Genomic DNA, 10,464 nt, shown 5'->3' on the forward strand with positions numbered 1-10,464 from the left:
AGTAACTCCACTCTAGGCTATATATCTGAAGGAAAAAAAAAACTAATTCAAAAAATATGCACCCAATGTTCATAGCAACATTATTTATAATAGCCAAGATATGGGAGCAACCTAAGTGTTCATCAACAGATGAATGGCTAAAGACGGTATGGTACTCAACCATAAAAATTATGAAATTTTGCCTCTTACAGCAAAATGGATAGACCTGGATGGTATTATGCTTAGTAAAATAAATCAGATAAAGACAAATACTGTAGGTTTTCACTTATATGTTGAATTTTAAAAATAAACAACTGAATACAACAAAACTGAAACAGACTCATAGAGAGAACAAACTAGTGGTTACCAGTGGGGAGAGGCAAGATAAGGGAAGGGAATTAAGAGTCACAAACTACCAAGTATAAAATAAATAAGATACAAGGATGTAATGTACAGCACAGAGAATGTGACCAATATTTTACAACAACTTTAAATGGGGTATACTCTAGAATTAATTTTGGTCCTGCTATTTAAAATTATGTGAAGACTTTATGAATGAATGCTTTAACAAAATGCGACTAACATTGAATTTGCTTTCCTGAATACTTGACGAGGAAGGAGCCTGAGTAGGTCAGCATTTGTATATTTCTGTGCCACTGGTCATAATGCCATTCAGTATAACCCTATATTGCAAACACACAGACACACAGACACACACAGACACAGACACACACACACAAACACACACCCTCCAAATTGCTGAATTCTTACTTTATGAATCATTGAAATTTACTTAAAATTTCCTATTCAAAGGACAAAAAAATCCTACTGCCAAAAGGTCTTCTCAGCACATTTGTGCATAATGAGGGACCTATATTTTTTTTACACTGAAATTTTTATTTTATACATTTGGGATCATAATTGCTGACATTTTCTTTAATTTTAAAAAAATGCACTTTGTTTTAGAGCAGTTTTAGATTCACAGCAAAATTAAGCAGAAGGCATAGAGATTTCCTACATATCCTTGCCTGCACCAAACATATCCTCTGCTACCATCAACATCCCCTACATTTGTTACAACTGATGAATTTACATTGACACATGTGTATCACCCAAAGTTCATAGCTTACATTAGGGCTCACTCCTGGTGTATATTCTATGGGCTTGGACAAAAGTATAATGACATGTATCTACCGTTATAGTATCAGAGTAGTGTCAATACCCTAAAAATCATCTGTGCTCGGTTACCTACATTTTTATGATCACCTCTGGTTCAGGTTCCCTGTATTGACTAATTCCTACTCTGCATTTTAAATTATCCTCTTACTTCTACCTCACAGCTAGCTTTTTCTCCTTGAATCTTCCCTACCTCTTCCCCAAAGTAAACGTGCATAAATATCCATTTGCATATAACATACCTTGACTAAAATTTATGAGCCGTAGGGGGGACATATTTTTTATTAGAGAGTAAAAATATCCAAAGTCAAATATTACAACTTCTTTCCTTAAGAGTTCTCTTAGCAACCCTTTCATCACTGGCAACTGTACCCTATTTATTCTCTCAGCCTAACCCAATCTCAGCTTTTCTCGTTCAGGAAAACAAAATCCTCCAATTAACATATGAAAAGAATTTATCCATAGCTCCATGTTTGAATCTCCTAAATCATTAAAAGTCTCAGGAAAACAAAAGTGCTTTCTTATGATATGATCTACTCTTTTTAATAAATTGTGAATGTAACTAGCAATGTTTTCTTATGTATTTGTATAGTATGCATAAGGCACTTCCTGTATAACAAGCTTATTCAAATGCTGTCAATAGCTCTGCAAGGAAAGTATCATCACCCCACATAATGGATGAGAAAAATACAGCTCAGAAATGTTAGATATTTTCCCCAGTGTTATAAATTTTAACTACTAGCTATGAAGTGCTGAGTTCTGGATTTGGATTTAGGTTTCTTTCCACCAAACCAAGCTGTATCATGTTGTGTTAATATTGTGTCTTTTTTCTCAATTACATTTTAAGCTCACTGATGCAGATGGCATGGACAGGGACAGTCTCAAAAATTTCATAGTTGTTCCATAATACCACCCGAGATGCAATGTATGGACTTAGTAACTGAAGAATGGAAAGACTGAGACAATGTGCCTGAAACATTTTCAAAGGGCAAAATGACTCCAAGTCAAGTCACATGTACTCTCAAGAGTGAGGTTTTGGACACACTCAGGAAAGCCAGAGAATCCATCTGTTGATCCATTTCCTCCACAAAGATTTCCACTGGAGACAGTGAATCTGGAGGAGAATATAACACTCATAGCTGCTGCTACATTATCTCAATGATGTTGTCCTTCCTGGGATTTCTCTCTCATTTCCTTAGCTAGGAGGGTGAAGGGCAGGGGCTGGGGGTACTGAAATGTTCTGCTGTGCCTCAGGGCAAACAAGGATGCACAGGGATTCAGTAAAATGACTTAGACTTATCTGCCTAGAAACATTCTGCAGCTATATTCGCTCTACTGTCCCTGACATGCCATGTCAGGAAAGTCTGCGTGATTATCTAGCAGGAATTCATGTAGGAGGTGAGGCAAACTACACCTGTGCTCTAGGGACCCTAAATATGCCTGTGGTTTCTACCCCATCCCTTTTCCCATTGTTACTAACCCTAAGTAAGGACAAAGTTTTTGGTCCTTCTCAGATACCTGCATTATGTTGTATTCTGATCCTCTCCTAACTGACTTTCATTTCTTTCTCTGCCTAGGGAATCCTTAGCTCCTTAAGGGTGGGGAGGAGAGAGGAATGCTTTTACTATCCTCATTCATTCTTCACAAATTTAAAGTTTTGGGAACAAATTTTGACTTTTGGTACCAAAAATTTGGCTTTTGGTACTTTTAAGATTCAAAATTCCTTTCTCCTATTTCTCTGTCATAACTTTTAAAAGCTATATTAAGATGAGTACAGACTTATTTCTTGGTTTTTGTATTTCTGCTATAACAAATCTACACCATGGGAGAAGAGTATATATTATCTTCAGTGATGCCTGAATTAGGGGGGTGGGTGACAGTGCCAAGAGTGGGAACAGAAGGAAGAGAGAAATAATAATCGCAGCTAAGATATCAACATATTATTAGTCTACACAGGTTGCTCCTGTGTTACTGGGCATGAAACATGATCTGAGAAATGAAATTAAGGGGCCTAAAGCATAAGGGAACAAGGCCCTAGTCAGCTCTGAGATGAAAGACAGGAAAAGTTTCAATAAAAGGAGGATTTATTGCTTCCATGATGATACTGGATCAGGGTCACTAGGCATTAGGTAACTGGGTGGAATATGCCAGTGATCCCATGGTATGTAACTATTGAGAACAGAAAAAAATCATCAGGTAGTCAGGGGGAGGATTCCGAGGTATATGTGAGCTTTAAGGGATAAGCATCTTAAGTCCCAGAGAAGAGGTGAGAGGAGGAGTGTAAGAGGAGAGAAGCTATATGAAGAAAGTTCTAGGTCATCTAGCATGTCCACTCTTCTGCTCTGGTAGACGGGCAGTGCACCTGCAACAGGATAGACATGAGATTGATGAGTCCTAGGGGGCTTCTGTGCAATCATCATGCCCTTTCCCAGTTCTCCTCAACTTTTCAACCACATTTGAGTCCACAAACCTCTTCCCACTTTCTTTCCTCCTGTACTGTCTCCAATGCTGACAAATCTGAATCCTTACCTTCCCTTCTAGGGTGCAACTCACAAGGGCCCTTGGTGTCTGGAGGGACCACCTGAGTGCAGGCCTTGGATGATGAAGACAGTGCCCACCACGATGCCTACGAGGCCCACAGTCAAGCCCAGGGCGCAGACCACAGTCTCCGTCAGCTCTGACATAGGGGTTGGAATCTCAGCCTCTGCAAAAGTGAAGTTGTAAAGCTCAGAATACAGAGTGTTGGTTCACGTGCATGTGTTTGGGATGGGACAGGAGGTGTGGTGTTCATTCTACAAAGACTCAGGGCACCAGGCTTAGGGAAGAGAGGGAAGTATATCTTTAGAAACACTTGAAGTGTGAAAAACAAGCTCTGGACCGTGTGATTTAGGGGCTAAGAGGGAGGACATTCTGTACTTGATAGAGAAGAGAAAGTATCAAAGGGGTGGAACTCGTACGTACCCCAGTGTTTCAGCAGTGGCTCATCCAGGCCCCAGTGCTCCACTTTGCAGTCATAAACATCTTCATCAGAAGGGAGGAAGGTGAGATAACTGATCTTGAGGAAGGAAAGATCATTCTTCAGGAGGAAGCTGATCTCAGAAACACCCTCTCTGACTGAGTGTCCGTTCCTCAACCATGTGATGTTGATCACAGGAGGATAGATGTTGTCCACAAGACAGATGAGGGTGTTGGGTTGATGCAGCGACACAGGGAACTTAGAAAACACAGTCACCTCAGGAACCTCTGTGGTGAGAAAACAGCACTGATGTGAAATGAGGATAGCTCTGCCCTGAGGTTCTCCACTGAATCCTGGGGGAGCCCTCCCACCATTTCCCAGTCTGACAGTGGAAGAGCTCTTGTTTCCCTTTTGCTTGGGAGATGCTACTCACTGCCTCTGCTTTATCCCCATGTTCTCCGTGGGCATGCTTGTTAAGGAGGGAGGTCTGTGGGACTCCTCCTTGAGGGATTCAAGGAATATGTTATGGGAGTAGGGATCCTTATATTACATGGAAATATGTGATCTTTGAGAAGAGGGAGGATGAGGGTTCAGTAATTACTATGAGAAGATCTGGGGACTCCTTGAAAAGGAGAGAGTTTTATAGAGTGGTGAAGGGTATCTCTCCTTAGGGAACAAGAGAGTGAGGTCTGGTATGAAAGAATAGATTCAGTAAAGAGAGGCAGAATGGTGGACACCTACCATTGGTAACAGGGGTGAAGTTGGAGCGTTTCATCAGGATATCCAAGTTATACTTCCCCACAGCTATGTTTCTCAGGGCACCCTGTGGGTCAAAACTTGCGAATTTGCTAAACACAGGCAGCCGCCAGACAGTCTCCTTCTTCTCCAGGTCCACATAAAATAGCTCATCTCCATCAAATTCTTGGGTGTACTGGCCAGAGGGACCATAAGACTGGTAGATAGTTGTGCCATAGGTGCCAACGTGGTCAGCTGATAAGTGAGGGTGAGGAGAAGGAAGGTGGAGAACAGAGGGAGAGGAAAGAACCATGTTAAACAAAGTAACGGAAGAAACTTAACTCTCAAACATTGTAGCCTTCACCTCTTTTTGTTTGTTTGTTTTGCAATGCTTTTATTTGACAGCTTTGTCAAATACAGCCTTTCAAGAAGTATTCTGAGGGAGCAGCAGAGAGGAGGAGGAGGGGCAGGGAAAAAAGCTCACTTGTCTGCTCCACTAGCACACGTTCAGCAGGACCAGTGTTTTGGTTTTTTCACATTCATTTAAATGACATATTTGAAACTGAAAGTGTTGTCACAGGATAGGCATTTGCCATTGCATCTCCCACACAACTCTTGACGGTGGGGCCTTTTGGGGTCCACGTGGCGAACTTTTACTGGGCAGGATCATCTAGTCTCTTTACAATTTTGACAGGTGATATCCTCCACTCTGTAAGGGTTATAAGACTTCTGACATGTTCTGCAAAACTGCTTGTAGTAAACCTTGTTAGTGCCCTGTACACACCACACGTAGGCACTTTCCCATCGGATGTTGCCGTCCTTGCAGTGATAGTAGCCATATTTCTGCACAGTCTCTAAGCAAAATTCCCAGCACCTGTTTCCTTCGCCCTCAGTGTTGGTAGCTGTCCTGTTAGAATCCAGTCTGTCTTTCCACTATAACATATGCTCAGAAGGGCGGAACTTTCACAGGCCTTGTTTACTGCTATTTCCTGCATGTCCAGCTCAGTGCCTGGCACATTGTAGGCTTGTGATAAATATCATAACGGAAAGAAAGAAGAAAGATGGGAATGAATGAATGATCATGGTGTTAGTTTACTTCCCTTTGCTTCATAAGTTTTCTTTCTCATTTAATTCTTTCATCAGGTAATGACACGTTCATTATGGTCCCTCTCCCCTCAGGACTGGCTCAGAGCAGAACGTTTTCTATACAGGATTCATTTTTTATTTTTTCTAAACCAAGGAAAAGCACACGGAATCTTATTATTTTAAAAGAGTTTCCTCTAACTGTTACAGGGTGTAAGAACGAGTACGACAAGGACAGTGAGAGTATTACAAAATATATAAAGAATAAACAATGGTTTTAAGTTGTCTGTTTTGTTAACAGTAGTGATCCTTAAAGGAGAGTGCCTGGTTGCTTCTGAAGTAAGAAATGGAAGTTTTATTCTGGATTTCTGTTATTTCCCACCTCTATTTTTTTTCTTTAAGGAGGTTACTAAAGTTCTTTTTCTGACTCAACACATATTTGTTGAGGACTCAAGATACTCTTCTGCCGTTTTCTTCAAATGGACAATATACTTTTCTGAGGATGCCAAAGCAGAATGGCAACCAGTTCAGTTTGACTCTACTCAAGTAAGCCTAACTGGACAATTTTGTCCAGACACATACAAGCCTTTTATCATTTTCTCTTTCCTTCCTTCCTCAATCACTGAGCATCAACAGGGTTTCAGACATTGTGGGAGGCAAAGAGTAAAACATCAATCAGGCATGGTCTCTGCCGACAAGGAGAATATTGATTAATGGGAGAGTCAGGTGAGTAAAGGAGCAAGTACAGTGTACTGTGCCGAGTTCTGGGATGGATGTATCCAACATCCTCATCTGACCTTATCTATTAATAAAACCAAATGACATTATCCTTTCATGTTCCTTGGTCTTTGCAGGGGTCTGTGTTTTTTTTTTTTTTCCCCCTGAAATGAAATTATCTGTTAGGATTTCCTGGACACCTCCAGTTCATTCTTTTTTTAAAATTTATTTATTTAATTAATTAATTTATTTTTGGCCGTGTTGGGCCTTTGTTGCTGCGCACGGGCTTTCTCTAGTTGCATCCAGTGGGGGCTACTCTTCGTTGAGGTGAGCAGGCTTCTCATTGTGGTGGCTTCTCTTGTTGTGGAGCACGTGCTCTAGGTGCCTGGGCTTCAGTAATTGTGGCTCGTGGGCTCTAAAGTGCAGGCTCAGTAGTTGTGGCACATGGGCTTAGTTGCTCCGCGGCATGTGGGATCTTTCCGGACCAGGGATCGAACCCTTGTCACCTGCACCGGCAGGTGGATTCTTAGCCACTGTGCCACCAGGGAAGCCCCAGTTCATTCTTGAAGTTTCTGCTTAGTTACCAACTTTTTAGCTAAGTTCTCTCATTACACATGTTTTTGCTCACTTTATAACCTCCAACCTCTCCATCCCAGTGTCCTGCTTTCAAGTCAGTCTATTCCTCAACGTTACCAGCATGACCCCTTGGTTGATCTTCCAACATAGCCTCCTTATCCCTGTAGTGAATATTCTTGACTCCTTTTCAATCATGAATATATGCAATTATTCTCTTCATCGGCTACTTGTCCTGAGTTGCCAGCACTGAAGAACATCGCACTGCTATGCCAACTGGAACCAATTCACTTTTACAGCTTCAGCCTCAGCTGCGTCCACTGCCCTGCTCAGCAATACTCCTTCTGTTTTTCTGCACCATTTTCTTAGCATTACTAATCTTAGTACACTCTATGGGGCAGATAGCATGTTTTTTCATTTTTGCATCCCCCAAACTTAGCTTGCTGCGTGTTTAAAAATGTATACAAAATGTCAATTACTATTCTTGAGGATCACAGAGACTTTGGGGAAGACTGACAAACACAGAGGTAGCAGAATTATATGACAATCAGAATCAGCAGTGCCCAGGCCTGCAGTATGATTGTGAGCCCTAAGCACTGTTGCTTAGGCAAGCTTTCCTCCATAAAAATATTAAAAGTCATATTTTATGGCCATACTGGTATAAAGACAAATATAATCTAGGCTAAATTAAAAATTAAAACATAAAAGTTCATTTTTTCTTCTAATTAAAATAATAAAATATTTTCATGGAGCTCTATAAGCACAGCAGGCCCTTGGCCTGTGTCCCCTGTGCCTAATGGGGAAGTCGAGCCTGACCAGGACACTCTAGTGTAACGGTGAAGAAACAAAATTTAGAAGTGCTCTGGAGAAGTACGTGAAACTTCCACTACCACACACAATTAGAATGGGAGCAGCCATGGTTAGCAAAGTTGCTGAAGATTAGAGTACCCTCCATTTCACTTCCCTTTTGAACTGTCTGGCCTTTCTACTTTGGTTTTTACAAACTCACTCAATGTCTATAAAATAACAAAGATGTGGGCCAGGGATGGATCTTGGAAGGAAAGGAAGACGAAGGAATGTATGAAAAGAGGGTGGAAGGAGGGGGACAGCAAAGGCAGAGGGGCCTAAGGGACCAAATAAATAATCTGTGCTTGCCCATTCTTCTTGAAGGACTTCCTTAGATGGGGCGAAGAACTGGTAATTCGGGCTAACAATTTGAAAACAATATAACTTGATTCATCAAGTTTCTTATCATAAAGTTCTCAATTTTAAAATAAAAATAAGGAAATTTCTTACTTTGTTAAAGAAAATAAAGCAAAGTTACACTTGTAACGGTAAAACTAAAAAAATAAGAATAATCTTTGACATTTGTGTGTCTTAATCACTTAGAAAGCATTTCTACACACCTATTTTACTTGGTTATTTGTGAGGTGACACGTATGAGGTAACTGAGGTTAAGTGAGGACCCTGCGGTAAAACGCCTCGTGTAAAGGCATTCTGCTGGGCTCGCTTACCCTCTCCCCACCTGTGCCAGATGACAGCATGAAAATGTATGTAGATCTGAGACTGAAAAGGTCACCCTTCTTTGTATCTACACAGTATACAGAATTCATGGAACTATTTACCCCAAGATACACTTTAGGAGAAATATACAAAAAGCTTCAAGATTTGCTCAGAGAAATTTGGGAGCAATAGTTCATAAAATTTTAGTAACAAAATATCCACTTATGGAAACATTTCTAATCTTTGAGGCAATAATGAATGAATGCCCTAGAGCCCTCCAGGACATATTCACTGGATCCAATATCAGAAACAGAATAATGTCCTTGGTGAACTCTGCAACAGCACAAGTAGCAAAGAGAGTGGGTCTGGACTCTGGTTTCCTGTAGGAGGAATGACTGTAGGTTTTAGATTTGCTTAATATTGAGAACGCTTTGAGGAGTCACTATTATTTCTAGGCCAAACTCTATCTTTTTTTCCCTCCAATTCCCTGTTCCCCAACTCTAGTCCCCACATCCCTCAAGCGTGCACTCACCCCCAATGTCTTCACCTCCACAGGGGCTCATCATGGTGGTCAGGGTGAGGGCCCCCAGAATCAGAGCTCTGTTCAGGACCATCCTCTTTTAAGGTGGTCTCAGCAGTTGCCGTTCTGAGTTGCAGAGCAATGACGAGGGTTGAGCTGAGAAGGAACTCTGTAGACACCCAAACCACACTCTGCCAGGTCAGGATTTGGCCAATCAGAAAAATCCCCTATGATGACACCTCAGTTGCCAGATGAAGACTTTGTACTAAGAGGCCTCGAAGGGACTGGGAAATCTCCCGGTTCTGATGCGGCCTCCACTCAGAGTGGACCTGAGGGAATTTTCTATGAAAGGAGGGAGGGTATTAAATCAGAATCTTCTCACACATGTGTATGCCTGCTGGTGACAAGAGGGCTGGGAATTTCTGAGCAGCCTCGTGGACGGATGAGGTCCTCACTAATTTGGTGTCCGACAGGATATTCTGGGCTATAACTTCCAGGATCTCTCCCCTGAGTTCGTCCCCCTCCCTGGCAGGCCCCACCTCCTCCCATTTCTCTTGCCCCCTTATGTGGGTTAACTGTCTTTCTCTTTGTTTCCATAGTGCATATGGAATTCTCTAAATATTGAGTTGATCCAAGTGATTTCTGCTGGTGGTAGCCAAGGAATACCTTTGCCTTTTCTACTTATAGAAATCCAGTTGAGTAAGTTATTCTTTTCGTACTCTCAAAAGCTTTTATTACCCAGGGCAATAAAAGTACTTGTAATGTCGCGTAATGCTGCGTAAAGTAACTGCATGATCTTTCATTTGAATTTTTTCCCTGCCTTGAGTATTCTTTATGCTCTATATTTTAGTGAACCTATCTACTTTTAAAGGAATTTGGGGAGCATTGACTACTTTAAAGAAAGCTCTGGCTGGCATGCTGTATAATTTTTTTAAACTTAAGAATGTCAAGTCAAATATTAAGGGTAGAATTCAGGGAATTGTCCTGACTTCGAAAATTTTCTTCCTTTAATCTACTAGATATTTTAATATTCTTTATCCTGCCACATTAAAACCCCAGGTATTTGTGAGGGACTAAGGATTGAGCTAAGGTCAAAGACAATTTTTAGAGGGGAACTTATTTTTTCAGAAGAATTGATTTTCTGTGTGTTATGGAAGCCACGGGTTAATGGGGGTTCCATTTAGAATCAATCACCCTGTGCCTGTTAGATGGCCTCCAGTTT

The 10,464-nt window shown here is 41.2% G+C and overlaps 1 protein-coding gene across 1 annotated transcript; it reads right to left on the reverse strand.

The window, feature by feature from the left end:
- Nucleotides 1-3,221: 3,221 nt before the first annotated feature.
- On the reverse strand, nt 3,222-9,411 carry LOC309607217 (HLA class II histocompatibility antigen, DQ alpha 2 chain). Its single transcript, XM_082345513.1, has 5 exons — nt 9,255-9,411; nt 4,853-5,101; nt 4,117-4,398; nt 3,685-3,859; nt 3,222-3,517 (listed from the first exon to the last, which is right to left on the reverse strand). The coding sequence occupies exons 1-4, from the start codon at nt 9,334-9,336 to the stop codon at nt 3,705-3,707; spliced, it is 768 nt and encodes a 255-aa protein (XP_082201639.1). The 5' UTR covers nt 9,337-9,411; the 3' UTR covers nt 3,222-3,517; nt 3,685-3,704.
- Between the last annotated feature and the right edge of the window lie 1,053 nt (nt 9,412-10,464).

The sequence above is a fragment of the Balaenoptera borealis genome (genome assembly GCF_965194805.1).
Source record: "Balaenoptera borealis genome assembly, chromosome: 12".
In the NCBI taxonomy this organism is placed as follows: domain Eukaryota; kingdom Metazoa; phylum Chordata; class Mammalia; order Artiodactyla; family Balaenopteridae; genus Balaenoptera; species Balaenoptera borealis.

Bases quoted from the DNA above. Each gene is read 5' to 3' on its own strand.
- LOC309607217 (XM_082345513.1), bottom strand. From the start codon at position 9,336: ATGGTCCTGAACAGAGCTCTGATTCTGGGGGCCCTCACCCTGACCACC. The intron at 4,399-4,852 runs GTAGGTGTCCAC...TTCTCACCACAG, and splicing joins CTTCACCCCTGTTACCAATG to AGGTTCCTGAGGTGACTGTG. The intron at 3,860-4,116 runs GTACGTACGAGT...TCACTTTTGCAG, and splicing joins GCCACTGCTGAAACACTGGG to AGGCTGAGATTCCAACCCCT.